Source organism: Mesitornis unicolor, unplaced genomic scaffold (assembly GCF_000695765.1).
Source record: "Mesitornis unicolor isolate BGI_N332 unplaced genomic scaffold, ASM69576v1 scaffold11403, whole genome shotgun sequence".
NCBI lineage: Eukaryota > Metazoa > Chordata > Aves > Mesitornithiformes > Mesitornithidae > Mesitornis > Mesitornis unicolor.
This window is the reverse complement of record NW_010176723.1, coordinates 7,098-33,508: the sequence shown is the minus strand read 5'-3', so window position 1 is coordinate 33,508 and position 26,411 is coordinate 7,098. Positions and strand designations below refer to the sequence as shown.

The following is a 26,411-nucleotide window of genomic DNA, read 5'->3' as shown; positions in this document are numbered from 1 at the left end:
ATGAGCTGCTCTGACAGTGTATGTGCCTTCCGTCAGAGGGTCCACTGGAGGTATAATTCCTGCAGTGGTCATACAAGACCACAGATCTTTCCCAGGGGAAAATCTGACGCAGTGTAAAACTCAACTGAAATGGAGTCTTCATTGGTCAATATTGTCAAGCTTAAGTAGCCATAGACCCACACATTGCTTCTACACTGTCTCTTAGCACAGATGTGATTTTCAGCCAGGATTGGTTAAAAGGCAACATTAGTTGCATTTGGTCCTGTTTCTTCAGTTTTAGATTATTCATTGCTTCAACTGGTAGGCAAAGTTTTATAGCCCAACTTCTACTCCTCATATAGGGACTTTGTCCCAACTCTCTTAACCAAATAATTTCTGTTTCTCTCCCTTGTTTTACATGTTTTTCTAAAAAACTCACATCCCCTCTCAAAGTTTTACATCAGCATATATAGTGTACAGCAAACAAAGATGGAAAAAAATAAACTAAGATTTTCTTCACTGCTGCTTTTTTTCCGTGAACAACATGCTCTGTAACAAATGGTGATGCTACATTTGCAACAGGAGTCTGTGGTGGAAGCAGTCAGAAACTGCAAGCACCAGAAAACTGGAAACCTAAAATGGAAAGAGGTTAAGGAGTCAATATGTGCAAGAAGAGTCTTGCAGCAGAAGGAAGGAGCAAGAGGAAAGAAAGCTGTCATGACAACACTGTGCAAAACCAAGGATAATTTCAGCAGTTCTACCGTCATGGTTAGATAGACGAGGACAAAAAAGAGAAAGAGAAAAGAAATAATAGTCCTGGGAGAAGAAGTCTTTGCTTATACCCTGAAAAGTCTGGGTTTGGCAGGTGTAGATTGTTGAAACAAAGCAGTCTCATCTCTGCACAGTATATTATGCTGGTTAATAGATGGGGACTTGAAGCACATTTGTACTACTCACATGGGCATAACTAAGAAAGAAAAGCTGATTGTGTGTGAACTCAAGGCCTGGCAGTAAAGGCTCTTCTTTTCCTCCCCTCTTCTCTGCAATCCATCTCCTGTATGCCTGATAAGAAAGAAATACTGAGTGCCTTTCAGTGACATGAAACCCAACAACAGCTTTTTCTTTTTCTTCTTTTTTTAAATAATACCATGTTTCATATATTTTTCATCTACTTACCCTGAAAGCCTCTCGCAAACCTCCATTATCCGCAATGTTTTCTGCCAAAGTCCTCTTGCCTTTCACCTGGCAGAATGAAACAACATCAGTCATTTGACCCATTTCTGAATTTCCTTCTTGATCAACTTCAAGAAACAGAGGAAAAAATAAAACAAGGAGAAAATAACCTCAGCCAATTTCAACCATCATCTCTCTGGTTAAGAAAATTGGGTTTCAATGTGAAAACTGTCAGTAAACAATGCTACATGATGAGTTATCTTGGCTCTGGTCCTAGATCTCTGTAGCACAAAATGTAGTAGGAAAAATGCACTCAAGAATCCAGTCCCTGATCTTTGATCTGAGCATCAATAATTTTGCCCTGAAGGCTGTTTTTCTCTGGTACATGTGAGATCCAGTAGCCCCTTCTTTAAACTTTTATTTAAAAGGTTATATTTGTTTCTCTGCATAACTTTATGTACTACTGGGATGCTAAAATAACTTTTAAGTCATAACCTGAAACAGTGTAATTAAAAATAACTGTCAGAGACAGTATTGAAATTGATAGTATATTCAGCACTCTAAAAATATCTGTGAAGGAGATGCATTTTGTTTTTCCACAGTATTGATTCCAGAGCAATTCCAAGAGCAACAGCAACAAGAATATATTGTGAGAAGTAGCGTTATCTAAACTTTCTGAAAAAGACAATCTCCTGGTATTACCAAGTGCAATATCATTATGAAGAAATCTTCATTTCCGCAAGTGCAGCATTATTGCTGATCATCCAGCCTACTAGGGCCTTAAGTGTTACCAAACTGTATTTGTAAGTATGCAGTTTTGTTCTCTACTGTGCCATCAAAAAGCAAGGTAATTGAGCACAATTTTGAGCAGAGCTGTGAAGGTCAACGCTGTCCTGCAAATCCTCTGATGACATGATCTCCCATGCCACAGGGATGAGTACAGGTAGGTTGACGTCAGGACCCATCTTAGTTTTAAGATGGTAAAAGAGGGGACAATGGAGAATAAGAGGTAAAAGGACCTAGGGGGATACCCAGGTACCTGTGCACAGCCCCACTACTCCGTGCAGATGAGCACCCAGATTGGACTCAAGGCATCTTGCTTGATGCCTTGTGTCCAATGTTACACCCAGGGGTGTAACAGCAGAGAAATGGGAGCAGTAAAGGAAAGTGCACCCCTTTCCTGCCAGCCCTCCCTCCCCTCAGGAGGCTGGAGATGGAGTGGAAGAGAGGCTTTTAGGAAAAACGGTGCTGGGATACCAGCGAACATGCAGACATACCAGCTGCCTTTTTTCCTGGTCTATCTGCTCATACATTTCTCTTGCAGTGGACTTGTGAAGTAGACTGGTTTAGAGCATAAGATTAGAGTAACCTAGCAGTGGCACTTGGGTCATAGGTCATTTTAATAAGTGGAAGAAGTCCTTCCATTGATCTCGGGCAGCTCTGGGTCAGGTATCTGAGACTATGGCATGCAGACAGTTCATGACAGGGCTCAGGAACCATGATAAGCCCTTTATTTGATCAGATGACTGGATGTGATTACTGCACTCTGAAGCTATTTCTATATCCACGTTTTCTTTCATTACACTTATTTTCTGGAGATATTTTATTGTAAATCAAATGAGAAAGAAGAAGAGTAAATAGGTTTATTGATCGATGTAAAATATTCATACAGGAGTAAAAAATCTGCAGAATATAGAAATACTGATGTAAATGACAGGCAAAAAAAGAAGCTCTTTGCATGCATAGCTCTCCATACAGAAGCTATAAAATATGGCAGAAAATATCTAAATTATTCTTCTACCATCTAAAAAGTGCTTTAGGTTATCCCATGGAAATAGGAGAAAAAACCTTGCAGATGACAAGGCTGTGGGTAACAGGATCTCTCTACTAAGCCCATCCACAGACTTCAAAGGCAATAGCTAAACTAGAGGGGAAATTCAAATCTACCAAATATCAAGAGATGCTGTAGAAGATAAAGAGGATGGCCAAGTCAACGCCAGGAACATGGAAAAGGCTCAGTCACATCCTTGGGGAAGGTTTTAATGACCTTCTTGAAGTGGGATTTTTGCACTGACAGTTTTTGTCCTACAGATATTCAGGAATGAGCCTGAGAATTTTTATTTGTAAATTAGCTTATATGAAGTACTTCAAGACTGAGTTGCTTGATTTCAGACTGGACTACAATATGGCCTTGCTATCTCTGAGACTAATAAAAACAGCCTGGGGAAAGTGTTAAAATTATTGCTAAGCATTCAGTGTGACCTCTCTGTTCTTAAAAGCCAAAGATATAATTGTATTTCTCATTCTAATATGTAAGTAGAGGTGGTAGAATTGAGTAGGGGGTAGGGTATGTGTTTTATCCTGAAAATTAAGATTAAAATAATGTCCCAGCTGATATTACTGGAATTTTAGCTATTGATTTCCTAAAGTCTAGGATTTATCTTTCATTATGTACACTTACATAATGAAACAGAAATCATTTCCTTGCACTTCCTTTCTCAAGACTTTTCTGTGAGTACTGCTATCATACTCCCTTCATTTGAGATACAAATTGGGTCTATGTGCACATGTGGAAGAAATAGCAAGAGCTGAATCTGAAATAAAGTAGGGTTTAAGCATCCATTTTATAGCTGTAATAAATAACGTGCGGAATTGGTAAAAGAATCTATAAAACTTGCTATTATATTCTTCTTTTTAAAAAGAGTGGCTGCTCAGTTTTCATTACAGACCTCATCTTCAGAAGGCATTTAACGTGCTCACAGTAATTAGACCAGCCCTGCTGAGTGGCTTAGTCCTTTTTCTCTGTTTCCAATACAATGTGATGGGGAGAAGTGGTTTAACCCTGTCACCAGGCTGTGGGAAGTGGTATTTGACTGGACTAATCAAATCTGACAGACAATTTTTATCACAATTATTCACTTCAAAAAATGATTTGTTGTGAGAAATGAAATTGCTAGCCTAATACTCCAATATGTTGGGATTTATAAAAAGATAACTTAAAAAAAAACAACCCCAAAACTTCTAATGCACCACTACTTTCAACCACTGGTGTGCTACATACATGTAAGCCAGCTTTCTTCCAGTAGTAATTGCTGTATTGATTAATCATACATTTTGTTTTCTCTTTAAATTTTTCTTCAGAGTCAGTTGTCCACCAAGGGTCTAGATTTCCATTTTTGTCGTATTTCCGACCTTAAAAAAAGAAAGAATGAAAACAAATGTTTTTGTAGGAGAAAACATCATACTTTTCCAGTTTTGGAATCTATCACCGGCACAGAAATGAGAGGTGAATGTACTCATGCAAGTGTGTGTACAAAATGGATAACATCAGTGAGCAAAATCTTGACCCCACTCAAGTCAGTGGTGAAAAGCTGGTATTCTATTTATTGTCATGATTTTCACGTTCAGAAGAAATAGTAATGACTAATGAGTTCTGTAGTAAATTTTATAATTACATAGTGAAAAAGGGATATGAGCTTTCTTGTAAGTATAATTGTGAGTATTTTTCATCTTCAGCCCATATGTCTTTGATTCTGCAAACTTGATGATGACTAATTTATTCTTAATTAATTATACACTTGACCAGAAAAAAAAAAAAATCAATTTCATGGAAACTTCTGAAGTTTCCATTTTTTGCCTTGGAGCAAAACCAGAATTTTTGAACCCTATTCATGGAAGCGTACATCCCATTCCCCAGGCTGATGGTTACAACAATGGCTCATGGAAAATTCAGCCTTAGGTCCCTGCTCCATCTCGTTTGTAGGAGAGTATCTAATCTCCAGCATGTCCCCAGTCAGTCAGAGAGGAACTTAAGATTTGTTGAAGGCTCTTACCTTCCAAATACAGAAATAAATACATCTTTAGGGAATTTGTCACCTTGAACAAGACAACACACAGGGAAAAAAAAAACCAACAACAACAACAAAGAAATAAAAAGATGAAAGAAAACATCTTCAGTACTTGGTATCATGCCTACTGGCTGCTCCCTACCTCTCTTTCCTGCAGTCATAACAAAAAATCAAATCACAGAACATTGGGTCAGCACTGAAGACTAAGACCAGGCCCTCCACACTACACTGAAAGTTGGAAAAAACAGCTGGTATTCATAATCTGTTATATCCTCTGTAGCAGGGTCTCTTAACCAGGCTATGCTCAAATGGAGGTCAGCTCCAGAAGCCATGTTTATCAAATCAAACTATCCACTCAAATACATAAAATGAAAAGTTTTCTTGGAAAGCATTTTTATCAATCACTCACTCTCCCAACCGGGACTTTCTGAATCTGCAGCTGGTACTCCTTAGCAAACAAAATGTGGTTCAGACAAGCAAGATTGTATGTAAATTAAAAAAAAAAATCAACTTCATTTTTTTTCCCACATAATTCACCATTTTTAAAAAACAATATGATAAAAATCTAAAGCTTCTTTACATGCAAGTCATCTTTCTAATCTGTCAACTCTGTAAAAAAAGAAGTTATGAACATATGGACAAATACTCACCATTGCTATCAAATCCATGAGTAAACTCATGGCCAACAATTACTCCTATGGCACCATAGCTTAATGACCTGTAACACACAGAAGTAGTTTCCTCAGAAAGTGTCCACATGCATGAACATTAAAAGACAGAGGACCTCAGGAAATATTATTATTTATTTTAATGGGGGGGATTAAGGGGAAGGAGGGGAGGAATGGGATAAAAAATCATACCTGCAATCATACCTACAATTTTGCCTTAAAGTTTTTGAAAGTCGGAATGTTAAACTCTTTGTTTAGAAACAACCTTTAATAGAAAACTATAAAGAGCATTATGGTGGTTTGCTTTTCTAATCAAATCCCTTATTAGCATCACATGAGCTCCAAAATGTCTTCATCAGCTGACTGCATTGTATATATTCTGAGAACAGGACAAAGTTGTAGGTGAAATTATTCTTTTAGCAGTGTAATAAAAAAGATAGATCAAAGGCTGCAATGGGCTTCTGTAATGCCAGCTCCAATCATTCTTCACTGGTATGCAACAGACTTGCAAATTACTGACTCCAGTTTGCAAAACATTAAACAGCTCTCCCTTCACTTCTGAAAAAAGGTTGTACAATTCCCTTGCACCTGCCCAGGAATAGGACATGATCTACAGTCAGATGTAATGAACCAGAGAGATAAAATAGAAATATTTTATATTCCTGGTCGACAATTAATTATACTTTCCTTGTTATATCCAAATAAACATGCATCTGGGAGAAACAGGGATGAAAGATGGAAAGATCTAGGGCTTTTTCATATTAAATGCTGGATACCATGGGGGAAAGTGGTCTACTAAATGTATCTTTCCTTTGTTAAGTTGTTCTTTGTAATTTTAATTATTTCAGTTATTGAGATGCCATACTTCAACATAGCTTATAGTATTTCTAACACATTGTATTGAAATAGGAGAAAGGCAGAGGGTTTTGAAGTAAGATGTTATTACTGGACCTAATGATCCATAGCACACTAATTGCTCATCTCAGTCATGCTCAAAAAATATTATATCATTTAATTCCCCCTGCTCCCATGACAATTCTTCATTTTGTTTTTTTTTCTTTCCTGAAAGGTAATTTGCATGTGATAAAATCTTCTCTATTGTTTTGGGTTTTTCTTTCCCCAAGTACTATTGCAAATCTTCACTAAAAATGCTGGTTAAAATTATACATTTCAGCAACAGAAATATCATCCTTTTGTGTGACAAATTTGTATCTTGTGTAGCACACAGTGATAATTATCCATACTAAATGTAGTATATTAGACATGTTTTCCACATCCGAAGTAAAGTGGTTATACAGAATCCTTTGCAGCTGGAGAAGTATAAAAAGAATGGCACAAAATATGTAAAGAGGTCAAGAATAACCAACAAGCCCTAGTACTAAATACATTTTCTTTTTCCTCTAAGGTTCTCAGTCACCACAGGTAGCAGGGACAAAGAACAGTTTGGTGCCCAGGCATTCCTAGGGCTTTCCTCAGATCCAAAAGATGGGGTGAAGTTTGGGATGAATTTTAGGCCTTTGCTTCCGTGAGCCCCCTTCAGCCTTTTTTCCAGCTCAACATTTTTGCCAGAAATGCTCCAATCGCTGTTCATGCTCTTCACTTCTGGGCCACAGCTGGACAGAGATGGAGGGGACTAGGTGCAGCCTAACAGGTACCATATTAGAGGGGAAGTTTCTAGGACTGGGAATGCTCAGAGGACTGTAAGGAAGCTACCAACTCAGTTAGTTTGAAGTCTTTATTTCAATATATCTGGCATTGAAGACTCATAACTATGAAAGATGGGAACTGAATGGTATTCTCTTTCATGTACTGAGATGTATAACAATAACTTAGCTTCACTTTATATAAATAGATGCGGCTGATTTGTAGTGGTTATGCTGGAACTGGACACTAAAACTCCACTGAATGTTAAATATTTGCTAAATCAGAATTCTAGCAAGTGCTGATGACTTTTTGATGATTTTTATGTTCCAGTGCCATGTACTGTTTCTTTTAAGCAGACAGAAAACAGATCCAGAATATTTCAAGGACAAAAGCAATCTGTTGTCTGATATAAAACAGCTACATTTGTTTACTAAATTTCATTTTGATACGTACTCAAGCAAAACCAATTTAGCTAAGGTAACCTTTAAAGAAGAGAAATGAGCAAAGTATAATTCTTTGAAAGAACAACAATTTTATCGCTATGGCAGAAGGTCAGGGTACAGAGAAATCTCTTCAGAAAGCAAAGCTGAAAACAGGTCTGAAATAACCACAGCACACAATAAGTTCACCCTAAAAGAAAGAACTTTCTTCTATCCTCAATTACCACTTAGAAAGTCACCTGGCTCATAAGAATTCTCTTTGAATGCAAATTCATTCGTTCCTAAATTGAATGTATCTCTCTACATATATTGCCAAATTACCTGTTTACAAAGACAGACTCAGATTGGAGGATGGCAAATCCAAAATGTTTAAAAATTTTGAATTTTTTTAAACAAAGATTTATTGAGGATAGGTTTCACCAGTAACTGGCTTTATATAACTGCAAAATAACATTCAGAAACTGCTGTCAGAAACTTTTCATGGTCTTATCCTGTCCTAAAATAGAAAGTTATTGAACTGCACAACAGCAGTGATTTTTCAAAATTAAATATATGTGACCTATAATTACTCTTCCTCAGCTACAGTAGCACATGGGCCTGCTCAGGCAATCACTTATGCACATTGAGATATTTTCATGCATCTCAACTGGTACAGGCAAAAGCCCACTGTTAATCTTAGATATTAACAGAAAGTGAACAATAAACTGATAGTAAATGGTTTCTCAGGGTATTCACTTCTGTTCAGGAAGCGTTAGTTACCTGATTTACAATTCCTTTTAATACCTGCCATGAGCACACTGCTGCATCTGCATGCTATAGCATTGAAACACTTCCACTCAGGTGCACTTAATTAGCAATTCCTGTGAGAAACCAGTCATCAGTTTAAGACAACAGCAACACATACAGCTCCTAAGGGTAAGAAAAGTTACCGCACAAAGCAGCAGTTTTCAAAGTCTGGTTTCTCAATAGTAAAAGCAGAATGCTGCAGGGAAGAATACACAACACAAGGGCCAACCTTTCCCTACAGAAGGACAACGCAATATTCTGTGTACTGCCTGTTGGTGTCCTTCAGAAGTGCAGCCATCTTCTTGATGCTTTCTTCTCTGCCTGTATGTATTTCCAATACCTTTCCCTGTTAGTTCCCATTTCTGGGTGTAAGAGGTTCCCTGGTGTGCAGTACTTACCTAGGATACTCTGTTCCCCAAAAGAAAGGCTTTTGCAGTTCTCCTGCTGGGAATCCTGCAGTAGCAAAAACAGTGACAGTGAGGTCCCCAATTCAATACAGCTGAAGAACAGCCATGAGACCCATACTGAAGATGGTATGAACCAAGGGAGCACAGTCACCCCACGAGTCACGCACAGGGATCGCACAATCCCCTCTGCCTGTCACCACACAAAGAGGCTGTCAACACCTTGTAAGAAGCTGCAATTATTTTGTCCAGGTATAGACTTGCATAGTCAATTTAACACTTGTTTGTGAGCCAGCTAGAGGTAATATACAATATTTACAGTAAACTAAGTGCAAACTTTCACTTAGGATCATCCATCTAAGAAATATCATAATCTTCATAGGACATGACTGAAACACTATCATATGTGAGTTAAGGCCTGAGATAAAGTTTTCACTGAACAAGTCATGTGAATGAACTGGAGGAAGCTTCAATCCTGAATCCATACTTGATAATTATTTTACTCAAAGTCAGGATCCATTTTAAGTCAGACATGCCTGAGCATACAGCTTGTTGAAGGAGTGGCTTCTGCTTCTTGGCAGCTGTGTGAAACACCTTTGTAGTTTAATTCCACTAAAGGAAGATTAGGAAATATTTTCAGGACAAAGGAGAGTCAGAAACCACTAGAATGTAGTAACACATTTAAGAAAAACTCAGGGAACTGAAATGTATTACCCACAATAAGATTTTTTTTTTCCTTTTTAATATATCTAATTTTGAAAGTGATTCTTGGGCAAGTAGTAAAACAGAATTGTCCTCTTCTCCAGAGTTTAGTAGCACTAAATTAAGGAAGGTGTTTGTTCACTATTGCAACAGTACAAGGAATAGGTTCAGAGTTGGCAACACAGGGCATCCCTCTGCATACAATGCCTCCCTCAGGGAAGCATCAACCAGATCATCCTTGGAGGGAACAAGGGTGACAACATCCTAGACCAAGAATCTCCTTGAAATTATAACAGGAGATAGATCATCTGACAGTTTCTTATTTTATGCTGTTTTGGATCCCCCAGTTTAGGCAATTCCCTTGTGAAGACTGTTTTTTGCTTGCTTGACATATTGTACCTAAAAGAATTAGTAACAAAACTCAGCTCATAGTAGGCTGTAGAAGCAATAAATATTAATGGGATTATTTATATGCCACTGGAGTTCAAGCAAGAAAAGTACTGATCTGGAGGAGTAAGTCAGCCAGACTTCAGAGGGTTTCACATCTTAAGGAATGGATACAGGCACTGAGAATGTACTTTAAGCTAACACTTCACCATAAATTTACCCTGTAGTGCATCTTTTCATGCTTTCTCCCTCCATACAGCCCCAGAAGAGGGATATCTGATAGTTCACTGAAATGATGCAGACTAATAATGGACGAAGTAAACTAAAAACACATGAGATGACTCACCAAATCATGAGGAAATTTGGAGTTCAGAACTAAATATGAATTAAAATTCTATAGTTCAACTGCATTATTCAGTTATATTGTATGATATTTTTAACTAAGCAAGATAAGATCTAGTAAAGCCTCATTCCAAGTCAGTGTATTTACAGTTTCCAATTATTAGTTGGTTTGTTTAAAGCTATTTCAGACATGCTAGTAAATCCAGTAAGTAAACAGTGGATATAGGAGACAGCTGTGCTAAATTGTGTGATATACAAGGTACTCTGCCGATTGCTGTACAGGCAATTCTCAGATGAGTTTAAAAGCTGTAACTTGTTTTTCAAGTATCATTGAATGAATTCAGATGTAGGGTTTTAGAGGCATACAAGCAGGAAACTATCTGCCGTCAGTAAATAAAGGGTACTGAATAAGGAATTAAACATGAAGATAACTAGGTGTTGGTTAGTTATCTGAAAGCAGCACAAAAGGCAGGATACATTTGTTTAAAATGGTTCTACAAACTCTTGTTTGGACAATGGAATCACTTTCCAGTGCCTTTTGAGATGACTTTGCATGCCCTGTTTGGGCTCTAGCTGCCAGTCTTGATGGACAAGGGTCCTCTGCAAGTCCTCTCTCAGATACACCAGACATAAGGAAACATATTGGATGTTTTAGAACATCTCAGATAGGTTTGATCACCTATATGTAGGTGATTAGAATCAAACTCTGCCATAACATAGACCTGAGTCCTACACTTAATTTCAAGTTTTATCCTGTGGACAAAGAAGATAGAAAACATAAATTGTGTAAGGATACAAAATATAAATTGTGTAAGGCACAGTAATTGTTCCATGCTATGCATGAACACAAAGCTTAACTTTCCAGGGAGTAGTGAATAAATTCATTAACAGATAAAGAGAAGTGATGGTCTTAAAGCAGAGGACTCAGCAGCCTTTGGTTCAATTCTTGGCTCAGTTTCTGCTTTAACTGACAAGAGACTCTTTGCTGCTCATGAAAAAGAGAGAACCCAACATTTCCCAACCTCAGTGGGGAAACATGAGGGGCCAAGGAATACTGTGTGCTAAGGGACTAGGAAAAATGTGGAAACATCTGTTTTCACAAGAAACTTGAATCTTTGTTTTCTAAAGGAAAAAAAACAAATTCTCCAGGGGGAGAGGGAAAAAGAAGAACAAAGAAAAAAAAATTATACATTTACAGATAAAAATTTTAGGAAGAAGATGTAAAGAATGGATGTAAGGATCATGCACCTGTGGCTGTAATTAAAGGAAAGAGAATACTGGTCATTGGTAAATAGAGAAAATTGAAAATGAGGGCTCATTTAAGAACACTTAAAGCTTACTTAATAACAGGGCTCAGAAAGTGTTCAGTCCAAATCTGCTATGTTCATTAACCTCCTGGAAACTAATGGTGCACTTGAAACTACTTCATCAATAACCTTGTAATTAGTCTAGTTCTTAAGGAAAGAGAAAGTGCCCCTACACACAGCACCCTCATCCTGTCTCAGACACAGCACCATGTGCTCTTTGCTAGCACTTCCCTGGCTCCTGACAAGATAAGACTTCACCCTTGCAACTCGCAGCACCAGCAAGGTGCCAGCGTCTTTATCTGCATGCCACTTTCTAGAAAGATTATCCTTATTTGCTAATAAAAGCTGTCATCTGTAGTTTTCTCAATGGATGCTAATTTGAACGTAATTTTAAAATTCTATTTCAGATTATATCTTCTTCCTGTAATGCATAGTGAAGCTGCTCTCTGAAGAGGTTTCTTGACTTTCACTAGAGAATGGCAGTAAAAGCAAAAATGACTTAGAAGGGAACTGTGTATAAGCTTACAGGGATAATATCAACAGTAGTAAATGATCTAATACATCTATTCAAGCTTACACCTTATGAGTGTGTTGCTTATATTTGTCTCAGTTCACTGTAAATCTCCCATTCATTACTGTTCACAACCCACAAACATTACGTTTTTGATGTATTCTAAAGGCATACATATTTACACTTGGAAAGAAACTTTAATACTTCAAATGTCTAATGAGCAGTTCCCTTCTATCCTTAACATATCCAAGGGCCAGTATTTAGTGCTGTAATGAAATATAACATTTTCTTCAACAGAAATATGCTAGCATACTTTGATCATCATTTGTATCTATTTTCAGCACATATTTGTTGACTGTTTTAGAGCTCATTAAAATAGAGCAGTTTGGAAAGTGTTTTTGTGTTTCAACAGTGATAATTAAAAAGATAGTATTCATGTTGCTTAGATTAAATCAAGTGTACTTAGATACTTCTTAGAATCCAAAGGCAATGACATGTACCTCTTGTCCTAGTTAAACACCTATATTTGAACGGAAATTTACGAGCAGATGCAAAGAAAATTGGAAAATGTTCCAAACTAGGATTGAAAAATTATTAACAACCATTATAAACATGCATAGTTGTTAATCTAAGATACTTTGAATTATGGAAAAAGAGGAAATAAATAAATAGAACTCATGTAAAGAGAACAACAGGAGTAAACTTGTACAAAAATAAGAAAAATTATATGAACCTTTTTTTTTTTTAACTCTGCTCTTTGCAGCATACCTTACCTTGGTAAATCTACTAATTTCTCCTTTGGAGATATTAGCAGAATTGTTGGTCATGCAAGTTACTAATAGTTTGGTAGTGCAAATGAAATTAAGCAATAGCAAACATAAGGGTGTTTGCACTGAAGTGCACAGCAAAGTTTGCAAAACAAAATTTGTTACAATCTACTGCATATGCAAGTTTTGCTGTATCTCCCAAATCTAATAATTTTTAAAATTGTCTGGCTTCTACTCTCTCTTAATTTTCACTTTTAGTGAAGAAAGACCTTTTCTTTCAAGCCACCGAGTAGTCGAGGTGTCAAGTTAAAAAAAACTAACAGCTTGCCCTTGTATGAAGATTGCATTGACTTGTACGGAGATCACAGTGATTTCCTGTTTAATGCTTATGTCAGTGATAAAGACTACAGAGAGAAGAATTTGTAATTCTTCCATCAGGAGCATGTCAGAGACCTCTCTGTTCTGAGCACAGAAAGCAAAAGCATCTCCCTAAAGTTCAAAAGTGATCACGACCTCCAAGTTCTCTTCCACTTCTGCAGGTACCTGAAGATAGCTCCTTTTCAGAACCCAAGGTTCAAGGCACTGATGTTGCTTTTTCTCAAAACCCTTTCACAAAGTCTTCATCAAGTTAAAACTGCTGTGGTTATGTTGATAACATCACACAGTACATTTCCATTTCCAAACTGAATGGTCTTAATTTTTAGAATGATCTCTGGAACAATTATCTTCCAGTTAACATGGAAGCTGCTTTCCAGAAACAAATTCTATTATGCACTTTAAATTTCAAATTTCTCAAATTTTCCTTCTTAGTAAACTCATTTACCAAGAGCAAAAATAGATGGGCCTTGAACACACTAAAATCTGGTTTGCTCACTGAAATGCAGGGGCACTCAAGCAGATGAAAAGCCTATCTGGTTCATTCTCTTACTTCCAGCAGTGAGGTCCAGTAGTAGATGTGTAGTTTTTAGACACCTATCTGTGATTTAATTCTACTATTGTATCTTTCTACCTCCAAGCAATCAATAGCAGAGGGACCTCTCCTCCTGGACTGATTTTATATCTGTTTTGTTCAGAAAATGTTTTTGTTCTCTCTTTCAGATCATCTGTTTATACAGAGACCAGCACAGATCCTCATAACACACCCTTCCAACTATTTTGAAAATAATTTTTTCTTACCACCTTTTCTTATATCTAATAATTTATTTATTCATTTATGTATGAAAGGACCTTCTTTCTTGTCCCATGACAACTTCCAGTTAATAGCATTGGGAAAGAACCTCATCAAGACTTTTCTAAAAACTCAAATAGACTAAGAAAGCATTATTTTTTTTCCTAAAAGAAAAGTAAAAACCAAGTCACATTGACTCTTCCCCATCGTATCACATGCTTATTCATTCTCTCTTATTCATTCATGTTGTGGTCACAACCAGTTTCCTTTATATAGGGGCTAGAATGACTTTTTGTGCAGATCCCTCTGGATTCTCTTTTGAAAGAAAGGATTTAATACTTGCCATAACTATTCTTTCTGTGCTAAGGCCACTATAAATGATGAACAATACATCACAGCTGGTTGTTTGGCAATTTCTTGTCTAAGTTCTTTGGAAAATACCTGAGAGAATATTTTCTGGTCCTTATATTTGTCACATTTCATTTTCTGAATTTCTTCCACAGTACATTCTATTGATGCTAAATTTGAAACAATTCCTGAGGCTTACTTCCCATTAGAAAAAGGTCCAGGATAAGATCTTTCCATACTCTTCCAATGCAAAAAATTATATTATTTTTATGCCTCAGAGACTCTTACAGCATATTTGTAAAAAGGTTTTACTATTAGTTCTTAGAAAGTTTGTCCTCAAAGTCTTTGTTGGCTTGCTATATACTTGCTATATATAGTTTGTATGCTTGTGATGTGTGTTTTACATTTAACATGCTAGAGGTCATGCTTATTTCTTATTCTCAAAAGACTCTCTTTAGTAGAACTATCTGTTGTTTAACTGGGCCTTTAAAAAGGCCACAGTTTTTGTAGCATATCAACTGCCCCTACAGAACTTTCTGTGGACTATTACTGAAAACATAGCTGCAAAGCAGTAAGATAATAGCTGCTGAGCGTGAGATTTGCCCAGGAGATACATCACGCAATAAAAGTGTGCACTGTCTTGCATACTTCAGTCTCCCATGCTGCAGTTCTTTCCTAGCAGCATTAATGGGAAATCAGGTGCAATGTGACAAACGTTTATTAGCAGCTTCAGACCTGAGCATGTTCTTCTCACAACTCTCGTGGCCTTTTCCCCTGCAAATCACACCAGCCAGCAGTGGAAGATCATTTGTACTGTGCCTTTCTTTGAATCTTCCCTCCTGTTGCACATCATTTTTAGGGCATGATTACATTTTTACCTCTGTCTCAGGTAGGAGAGGGTTTCCTTCACCTAAATCCTTCTCCTCTTAAGAACAGTCCTAAAAGGACAGTGAGCTGCACTGTCCAAACTTCAAGGTCAGATGCCAGCAGTACAAGAAGGTCAGCAGTTACGATAGAAAATACAATTGCCTCAGCACCCACGACTGATTGGTTACATTTGACAGCTCCCTCCTTCATGGCACTGTTAGATGCAGCAAGTGTGAAATTTGACTTCAGTGACTCCAGCCTCTCATTATAGCTTTCTCTAATGTGCCATGGCAGAGAGGGTGAGAGAGCTGATCAGTGCTGGAACTTGAAAGGGCCTGGTATTAAAGAAGACATAACAGCAACAGTTCTCATTTCGCATTGACCAAGCTTCCCCTCCATTCACACAATACATCTGAAGCAGCAGTGGTGGCTGGTGCTTATTTCAGCAGAAGAAGGAAGCTGTCATGCTTCATGTGTACCTCGGCTGTGATCAGCTCAGGGAAGTCTGGCTCAAGTGCTCCCTCGGACGATCAACAAAGATGTGGCTGCTTCATGATGGCAGCCCTCTAATTAAGGCAGAGCGGTCTAGGCCTAGAATTTTAGTCGGAAGAACTGCTTATTTTTCTCACTTATTATACAAATGGGCTTACTTAGATATAAAAGAATTTGAGTTTGAAGACAAATATCGTTTGAAGGCAAATACCGTTTACAGAAATCGGTAGGAACAGATAACAGCAGACCTGGATTGCCAGTCCTCTGCTGTAACATCTTCAGTGTAATACATTAATTTTGTGCCTTTCAAAAAATAGTTTTCTGTGCCACCAAAAGAGATTCAGAGTAAAAGGAGTCACTCAGTGATTTTTGACACATCCAGCCTTGGGGACTGAGATTGTAGAAGTTATAGCAGCCACCATCCAGACATTGATGGCACAGAACAAGAATGGCTGATTTAATTTGCAAAGCTAAAAGAAGCAAAGTGTCAGGGTTAAGATAACACTCTTATCTGCAGAAATACTGGTATAGACCTTTAAAGCCATTTAGAAATGTTGTATGCAAAGTCACATTAAAGCAAGTGGGTACCAATAACCAAACTCTTCGAAAAACTCAGCTCTTTTACCTCAGATACTTCCTAACCAGGTTTTATGCTTTCTAAAAACAATCAGTAGCTAAAATTAGCAAAAGACAAGTTATGCTGTGCATACAAGAAAATTTCATCAAACTACATAGGCAAGAATTTTTAAGTTAACTACAGATACCACTCCTTGTGGTATTTCTCAAACAGGTACTTTGTAAGGAGGCTCAGAAGTCAGATACTCACTGATCTGGTTGGTAGATGCACTATAAAAAGCATTGACAGTAGTTGGGCTTGTAAACCACCTGTAGTAAGAGCAAAAGAAATCAGAGATCAGTACACTACACATCTTTATGAATAAAATGAGCAAAGATTAAAAGTTAACTCAGTGAAAGGAAGCAAAAATGTGAAAGACCTAAGATACATTAAAATTTGAGTATTTCTCCATTTCAACACATGCTACCTAGACTTTCTAGAACATTGAAATCTATTATTTAATTACTTTATTTTAAGTTCATACACTCATTGAATCGACAGGAGTGACTGTTAAAGCTTTCTATTACCTAATCTGTTTTATTTCTCAGTGACTGTTGTGCTTGTGAGGTCTGCCATGCTGGTGAACTGATGTTCACCCAACAGAGGCTGCAACACTGGTAGCAGCTGTGAAAACTCTCTTATATATCTTTCAACCACGTGTGGAGAATCTCCCTCTTGAAATTAGAGGAGAGCATTTTGAACTGACTGAAGTGGCTTCAGATGCTTTGCTGAACAACTGCTTGAACAATTAGCATGATGCCAGCAACATGGGCTGGTGCTTTCTGGGAACCTAAATTCAAAATAAACAGCTTTATGTTCTGTACCCTACACAATGAACATGGCTACCAGTGTGCTCGTGAACAAATGGACCTCTTGCAAGGCAAAACAAATTTTAAAAGGAATATTAGCATTTCTTTGCATAGAGTGGTTTCACATACATACTGGAGAGAAAAAGCTAGATTCAAATAACAAATAGGTTTTATAAATTTCCTTAGCCTAATCTCTTCTATATTGACAGTGGTTTCACCAGTGGAAAATGTCAGCTGGCTCCAGCAAGATCCAAATACCGTCAGATGAAACTGAGTTCAGTGAGCCCAAGATTTAACTTTATGAATTTATAAGGAAGAACTGAGATAAAAGAAAAGAAGTAATAAATAGAATACATTCTATCATAATAAATTAGAAGCAACTCTAGTCAATGCACAAACAGCCTGATGTCTTTAGCAATGCATTACTTGGAAGTTCTGTAAAGCCAAATGAATGCAGTATAATTGCTTTGGAAAATTTCTTTCAAAGAGAAGGGATGGTGGTTGCAAAAGAAAGAGTTAGACAAATGAACATCTATCAGAACACGGAAAATGTTTGATGTTAGTGACATTCACGTACACGTCTGTGTACGTGCTTTAAAATAGCACCATCAAATGGACGAGTTATCTGCAGATTCTGTCTGTTTTTCTGGCAACTGATGTCCTCAAGTAAACCGTGCAACAGAGGGAGAGTTTGAGAATGGCAGCATTCTGTCTTTTATCAATAAGTTTATCTGCTCCTTTCATCTTCAAAGCCGGGCAGCTTATTTTACAATGCAGCAACTAGAAAAACTAACCAATGAAAGCAAAGGGTAATGCCATGTAAATATCTTAACCATCCATCCCATTATAGGCTCTAATTGCCACAGATAACTCTCCCTGGTTTGTTTACTCTGAGATTCTGAAGGGGAGGAGCAGGGGTAGGTTGTTTTCTGGTGTTTTCTGTTTTCTCTGTAATAAAGAGATTAAATGTTAGAGGTAATGTAATGACATAATGGAAAATTGAAGAAAAAATCCTTATGGTGAGGAGATACAGAAAAAGCTAGGGGCCTTAATTAACTACATTTCCATTTCATGTTTGTTCAACAGATATCAAGTGAACTGTTTTGAAGGATGCAAGCCAGACACTTGTGCAGTGGGACCTGCTCTCAAGGCTTAGCAGCAGCTCTGGAGGACTCTATCCCTTTTTTGACATGGAGACAACCCATCTGAAAGACACCCATCTGAAATACTCAACACTTTAATTTAGATTTTACTATAAGTTTGAACAAAAACACATTGCATTGTGACTTCCATTTTGCCCTGTCGGCTTGTTCTACTTATAACAGCATTGCTGTTCTCTTGAACAGCAACTTTCAAGCATGAACAAGACTTCTGAGACAACATATCCCTCCTTTTTGCAAATCCTTTTTAGAACAAGTGTCTTACAGGGCCTCTCATTTCCAGTCACAGGATCAAGGGCCTGAGACAGACAAAATATACTTCAGAACAGACTAATGTGCTTTGCTCTTCTCCCCACCCTCTTTGCTGCTGCAGCCTCAGGTTCAAGATAGGAACCACCACAAGCAGTGGTTAAAGAGTGAAGACACTGACAAGCAGCACCTCTCTAATGGTGCAAGTTTGCACCTGTTTTTATTTGGTGCGGAGCTAACCAGTGATGTGCATACTTGTCACCACAGGAGCACCTCAATCTCCCCAAGAGCACCTGCAAATGCTGTTGCCATTTGATCTGCAGCTACCAAGGGAGAACATTACACCACTGCTGGCCATGTTGTCATACCTGTGAACTCATAGACTCATGGCTTGCAGACTAGTTGCTCATCACAACATCCCCATCCTGAGACTGCTTCTTTCTCCACGATCTGCCACTGCAATAGCAGAGCCCATCCTGTTTCCTGAGCTTAGTATGAGCCAAAGACTGATAGCAGCCTCCATTTTCTCACTGGAAAACTGAAATAAGTTCTTTCCAAGTTGCTCTTTCATAACAAGGCCTCAAGAATGACCCATATGAAGTTTTTTATGTTTTTAAGCAGCTAGGAAGTTGAGACTTAGCAGCTGTATGGAGGAGTCAGGAAGAACAAGAGTTCTCTAGTGACAAGCAGAGTATACTGCTGAATTTCATATTTGACATTTAGACACTCAACAAGGAGCATATTTACACTCCAGCATTTTATTGTATCATTCTGAGCCACTCTCAGAAAGATTTCAGAAAGCATTTTCCACAAAAGAGCAGAAATAACTGAAACTGCTTCCATTTAGACTAGCAGAACAACTTCACTTCTCATCTGTCATCCTCTTTCAGTGAGCTCCTTGAAATGACTGAACCTTCAGTGACAGACCTTAACTAATAATACATCAAATTACTATATGAAGGTCTGTAATAAATAGCTGTCACTGTTAAATTTTAAGGTGAAGCAAATTTAGAAATAGTGCTCTCAATCTTGTTTGAAGTCAGGTTGCCTGGGCATTTGTTCTAAGTCTGGTTACAATTTCAGTGCATTTGATCTATTAGCAGAAGGATAGAAAAAGGACAGGCACAACAAACTCTAAGCTCTTTCTAATTACAGACTAATTTTTTTAAAAAATCTAGAATTGTTTACACTGTTTCCACTTGCTATTAGCATGTGAAAAAGGGACAGCTTTGAATGATGTCCTGTAACATTAGCTATCAACTACTGCATCAGTCAAAACCTGCTACAATTTTCTCAGTAATATCTTCCTTTCTGAGTTAAAAGTAATGTCCTACATTGCCAGTCACGAAGAGGGGTGACTGGGAACATCTACAGTTCAGGGAAAAGCTTATTAACTTATTTAACTCTCTGTAAAGCACAAAATGAATTTGCAATTTGTTCTCTCAACTTTTTGAGTTAGAAGAAATCATTCTGGTGGAGCAGAATTTGGTGTTCAGTGTCCCAGATAAGAATTTTTTTTAAAAAATCATATAAGTAAACAAAATGAACTTATGAATGTATAACACACTTTAGCTGGTTAGAAGTGAAAGGCTGCACAAAGTTGCTAATAAAGCTGGAATCTGGAAAATCTCTTCCCAAGAAGGACTATAAAGAAAAACTTCTGAAGGGGAGGCAATCTTCAAGGTGACTTTCAAAAACGTATTTCCTCTTCTCATTGTAAGTCTTTTTCATACATTTTCCCATGTAGAAACAGAAGATTAGCCTCCCAGGCCAGGCTGCCAGCTGTCTCCCCTGGGGCTGGGCAAGAAACTGTCAGGGTAATGCTGGGCCTAGCCTTCAGTGCCACACCACTGCTTAAAATGAGGTTCAAAGACCAGAAAAAGGCTCCAGGAGGCTCCTTTCTAGCTTCTCCTCTCAAGGGCAGGTTCACCCAGCTCTCCAACAGCATCTCTCCAAAAGACAACAGCCTGCCCAGGGTCCTTCATCGTTGCTTTTCCCTTTTTTGCAGGAGCTTTTGCACTGTTCCTAATGGCATTAGCCTCAGTAACTCTCAGAGCTGCCCTCTCCTGCTGCGAACCAAGAGCCAGGGCTTACAAATGATAATATGTGGACTAGAAACTGGAATAGGTCCTGGAGAAGACCCAGGAATTTTCTCACAGTATACTTCCTCCGTGTCCACTTATATGGCTACTAGATGCCTACATCTCCAGCACTGAAAGTTCAGTGAAACATGAAGAAAGATTTGGCCAGGTCTAAAAATCTTAAAGAAGATTCTTCAAGAAGACTTCAAAGGAGAAAGATTAATAATAATGAAGTGGTATACTCAAGAAGTCCTCCAATCCCCTGCTATTTGCAAGTATGAGATAATTGTTAAGAGGTATGGATTCAATCACTGTTTAAAAGGTGTGGGTCTGTGTTTATATATACATACACATATACACACACATGTGTATGCATATTTTTATGTATGAATATATATGGCTCCATGGATGGATAAGCAGATGCCCCTAAAACCTTCATTCTCCTTAATCTCTCCCTTTCACAAGGCCATCACTTCCTCATGCCCTGTCTTTCACCTCCCTCTGCCCTACACTTGTCTAACCTGGATTATTATAATTGTCTTCATGCCTGGTACCCTTCCTCTTATGCTCCCTTTCCCAGCCTTGCCTCCTCCATGCAGCTCTCTAGCTCCAACCTGTGCTGTTTCATACATCATATTCCTCAGGTATCCCTTTCGTACATCTCTCTCCTGATACCTGAGCACTTTTGCCCTTGTTTGATAGAGCCAGTTGTGAAGATGACAGCTATTAGGATAGCAAGCTGACAACCAAAGCAGGTGTTGAGGAGAACAAGTTGCACCTCCCATAGCTTCAGTGCCCATGGGGAAGCTTGGCCCCAGGACCAGCAGAGCAGGCAGGTCCAGTATCCTGATGCATTGTCACAGCTTCTTCTTGGTAGCAGCTGGGCCAGGTATGCCCCCCCATCCATGCTCTGAGTGATGCATTCTCTGTCTCTAAATAAAAATGCTATGCTAAAAGCTACTGAATGAGGGAAAAGAAGAAATGAAGCAAACATAAACAAAACCCAAGGGTAATTCTCTATTAGCACAGCAGCAGGCTTCAGTGTAGTCCAAAGATCTGTGGAGTTCTATGAAATACAAAAGCTTAAAAGAAAACCAACCCAAAGACAGAAAAAAGAAAAATAAAAGAGAAAGAAAAAAAAGAAATAAAAGCATCAGACAGCAATAGAGTCCGATAGTTAAAACATGACAAGGACTGATATTTTTAAGGACAGATTTAACATGTCTCAGACTGGTGGGTGGAAGTAATTGGTTTATTATAATAAATTTTTTAAAAATTACTGGAGGTGGTAAGGACTCTCTGAGCCTTGGTACCCCTCAGATAACACAGCAAAAGTGGACAGTGTAAAGGGCATTACTTTCAGAGCCCTTCTATATTGCTGAGCAGGTGCAAAGGCAGAATAATTACTGAATTCAGTTGTTTGGAGCCCCAACATAAGAAGGGCATGGAGCTGTTGGAGCGAGTCCAAAGGAGGGCCATGAAGATGATAAAAGGGCTGGAGCACCTCTCCTCTGAAGACAGGCTGAGAGAGTCGGGGCTGTTCAGTCTGGAGAAGAGAGGGCTCCAGGCAGCCTTCCAGTAGCTGAAGGGGGCCTACAGGAAAGCTGGGGAGGGACTTTTAACAAGGGCATGAAGTGATAGGACAAGCGGTAGTGGTTTCAAACTGAAAGAGATTAAATTTAGATTAGACATTAAGAAGAAATTCTTTACTTTGGGAGTAGTGAGATGCTGGAACAGGTTGCCCAGAGAAGTTACAGATGTCCCCTCCCTGGAAGTGTTCAAGGCCAGGTTGGATGGGGCTTTGAGTAGCCTGGTCTATTGGGAGGTGTCCCTGTCCATGACAGAGGGGTTGGACCAGATGGTCCCTTCCAACCTAAACCATCCTGTGATTCTATGATTCTACGTTCTCCCAGAAGGAATAACTACAACCGAGGGCTCAGCTGAGGTTTACTCCCAGCCCCACAGAAGGCAGAGCATATAGCTGTGCTGACAACAGAAACAGATCGAAAGTCAAATTGGGTTTCCCCAGGACAGTATGTGCTCCATGGGATGACAAGTAAAGCAAGACAAAGGTGACAAGGGAGCTGCTGTTAAGTAGTCCTTGAAATAAGACAGTAAAGACAAGCATGAGAAAGTATTCAATCTTGTAGTGGGCAACCAGGTAAAACCTTCATTTTTTTAGGCATACCCACTTGATGTGACAGTTCTCAGATTACAGCCTTTGAGGTGTACAGTCAGGGATTACTTGCAATTAATTTTCTTACTGGGGAGATTTCCCATCATGCCAAGAATCTACATGGTCTGCATTAGAGGTGCCACAACACTGCTCACGAGCTCATGAGAAGGAAAGATCACCATTGCTATAGAGAGGCAAGTGTTATTTCATTGCTCTCATGGAAACTGTTGGTCTGAAGAGAACATAGAGTCACATAATCTACCTGCCTCGGGGACGACACAGAGCCACACCTGGAACCAGGTGCAGTTCAGTTTTGGTAGCAATTTCTGGATCCCTAAGGAAACACCACCACAGGAGCTAAGAAGCAACACCAATTTAAAAGTCTCTGTGTAGGAGGAGTCATTTTTAAGTAGTATGATTACACTAATTAAGTTCTGTTTAGATTTTAATTTGCATTTTAAGGATTTGATTACCCACCAGTAAGAAAAGAGACTGATTCTCTCATGTATTTGATAACAGTATGTGACACAATCTGCACTCTCAGGTTTACAAATAAATAAAAATAACATATGTAAATTAAATTATGTCTTATTCCATATCATTGCTATCAACAGCAGGTAACTTACAACGCTGATTGCTATTACTATTAATAATGTTATCTCTTACTAATGGTTCAATTCTTAGAAAATGTATTTCATAAATCCCTGCTGTACCATTCCAAATTCTTACTGTGACCAAGAGACATAATCCATTTTTAATTGAGATCCAATTACCCCTTTTTATATTAAATTTAAAGATTAAGCTGAAAGCATGTGCAGCAAAACAGGGATACCTCCCTAGGACTCACCCAAAAAATCAATTCACAGGAGTTTTTGAATAACTAGGGGGTTTGCCCATAGGCTTTTTGTATCATAATACATTGCTGAGTATATAATTCTATTAAAACATAAATTGCATAAATCAAATAATGTAAATGAAAATATTGTTAGAAGATTATGTAAATTTGCCTTTTGTCTACTCACTCTGTTTTTGGAACTTCTTTTCTAAGCCAGTAGAAATCAGATTGGGCTGCATATTTGCGAGTTTGCAACACATTGCCAAAATAATCACTTTCTGTAAACTTCAGCTGTATAGATAAAGCAGAGACATTTTAAAAGCATGTCCAAGGAAACAAAAGCTGACATAAAACAATAAGAACTTTTCTTTTTAACAAGATAATAACCTATTTTTTTAGCCATTATGAAAGGAAGTAAAATTTTCACGTTTGGTAGGAAGAATAAATATTTTGTGAGCTTTGTTAAAAAGCAGTGGCTGAACAGATCTACACAAGGGACATTAGAAAAGCTCTTCTCTGTGCAGAGAGGAGCTGAGGAAATCAGAAGTACCCAATGATGAATTGTAAACTGCACATTTCTATGGCTGTTATTAAGACAGCCTCTTTTTCAGAAGGAAATAGGTCTACTTTTATTTTTTAAAGTGCATTTTTAAACTACCTTCAAAAAATGAAACAAAGCCCCTTTTTTCAGTTCTTTTTGTATTTTATTACAAATTCTTCATACTCTGTGCCCTCTGAGAGTTCTGCCATTGCTTTTTTAGTGGTTCACACATTAAGTGTTTACAGACACAGGGCTCCATGCTTCCACAATCTAATAGCGACCCTGCTTCCTGTCCACCTCCCCCCACCACCACACACCACTAAACATGCAAGAAAAAGGGATATTAATAGTTTATAAACCCAGTTTGTATCCCTGTCACCAGTTTCAAGTAATCCTAGGACTTGTGAGGAAGTTGCACTTCAGATGCAAGATATGATTTTGCAACCATGATTAACAAGTGTTCTTCACTAGACGCTATGAATTATCTGGGCAAATAATTCCATGTGCTGAGTGACAAAGTTGGTTACATCCTTCATCTCATTACACTGTCTTTCACAGCACCATCTTGCCCTACTCTCCAGGAGCAAGGACTAGGCTGATAGAGTTAATTCTTCTAAGTATTCTCAATAAATTATACCTCTTTTTTGTGTTCTTCCATGTTCTGTGGCAAAGAAGACTATCACTCTTGTATGTTACCAGTTCAGGATTGAACTTGCAATTCTACTTTGCCTGTGACTTTCAGTAATACGATTCATCACATGCATGCCACAGTTACCCCTTTGGAAAATGGAAAATATAAATAATTTTTTAAAAAAATATATATATAATTCATCATCTTCATTCCTGCCTTAGTTAGGCTGAACAGATACTGGGTCAGGAGGGAGTCCCCCCAGAGTATCCTTGTTCAGCAACCAGCACTATCTACAGCTAACCAGGCCTCTGTCTAACCAGGCCTATACTATCACTAAGACCTCTAAGCATGATTATAAGCAACAATCATGACTAAAATTTACAACCTGGATAGAAGGGGAAAGCCTATATAGGGCATCATAAATTGTGATATTTTGATGAAAAATGCGTTAGTATTTCTGAAGTCCATTATTTTGAGGAGAAATACTTTTTTTTGTTTGTTTCATTTTTACATCTAAATGCAAAATTTATGTCAGTGCATGTTTAACCTTTATAATGCTTAACAGCAGGAAGGTTCTTTGCACCCAGGCACATTTTACTCCCAGCAGGCCTTGTGGTCATCTCACTTAGACACACCAGCATTGACAACATGAGAGCTAGCATACTTAATTTAATATCTAAAAATAACCAGGCAAGCAGAACTCCATATGTGTGCCAAACAAAAGAAGAGCTTTGATTTTAGACAGCAGAGAAACAGAGCAAAGAATGGCTGTAATATGTAAAAGAAGAAAGCTGCAAGTCTGACACTTACTGTTTTGATGTCTTCGTTAATATATGTGTCATTCATTATAAACTGAGGGTAACCCACTTTTGCCATAACTGCTTTTGCCTTTGAAAAAGGAAAAAAGGAAAAAAGTGTTGGCAGATACAACTATTTCTCAGCATATTGAACTCCTTTTCCCAATTCTTTTTCTGCTTTGTATTACTATGCCTCCCTGAAGGCATCCTAATTAAACTTCAAACCAACTCGCCTACCAGGTAAACTTGGTACTGCTATGAGCTTCGCATCACAACGTGGAGGGTCCGGGTTCTGTTGTCAGATTATCACAGTGGGTCTGTTGTCACCTGCAGAGCTTTTGCAGGCTTACGGCAATGTGTTTGAGTGCAAAATATTAACAGCTCGTATTTCCCACTGGTTTTTGCGTTAATCAGATGGTCAAATGCCTGTTTTTACAATGTTTTCTGAAAGACAACTGGAAATGACCTGTTTTGCTATGACACAGTAGCTGGTACACATCCAACTGTTAAAATAGATTAGATACAGAGATATGAACCTGGGTGTCAGCAATGGCAGTGTGTCCTGTTTCCACTGAGGGTCACTTCCATTTGCACCTGAGGAGGGGTGCAAACTTTTCTGAAGGACACTGTACTCTCCTAAAACCACATGGCTATCCTTTGTTTTGCTCTCCACTTTCATCCCT

The 26,411-nt window shown here is 38.2% G+C and overlaps 1 protein-coding gene across 1 annotated transcript in view; it reads right to left on the bottom strand.

Moving 5' to 3' along the window:
* The window catches only part of LOC104538566 (metalloendopeptidase homolog PEX-like), a gene marked incomplete at its 5' end in the record, with an annotated part of 30,448 nt that extends 4,587 nt beyond the window's left edge, over positions 1–25,861 (bottom strand). The window contains 8 exons of the mRNA XM_010181811.1: positions 937–1,041; positions 1,156–1,221; positions 4,214–4,344; positions 5,651–5,718; positions 8,937–8,991; positions 16,660–16,718; positions 23,947–24,050; positions 25,742–25,861. Coding sequence (XP_010180113.1) covers positions 937–1,041; positions 1,156–1,221; positions 4,214–4,344; positions 5,651–5,718; positions 8,937–8,991; positions 16,660–16,718; positions 23,947–24,050; positions 25,742–25,861 — 708 coding nt within the window. The remainder of the gene's footprint in view (positions 1–936; positions 1,042–1,155; positions 1,222–4,213; positions 4,345–5,650; positions 5,719–8,936; positions 8,992–16,659; positions 16,719–23,946; positions 24,051–25,741) is intronic.
* Positions 25,862–26,411: the final 550 nt, after the last annotated feature.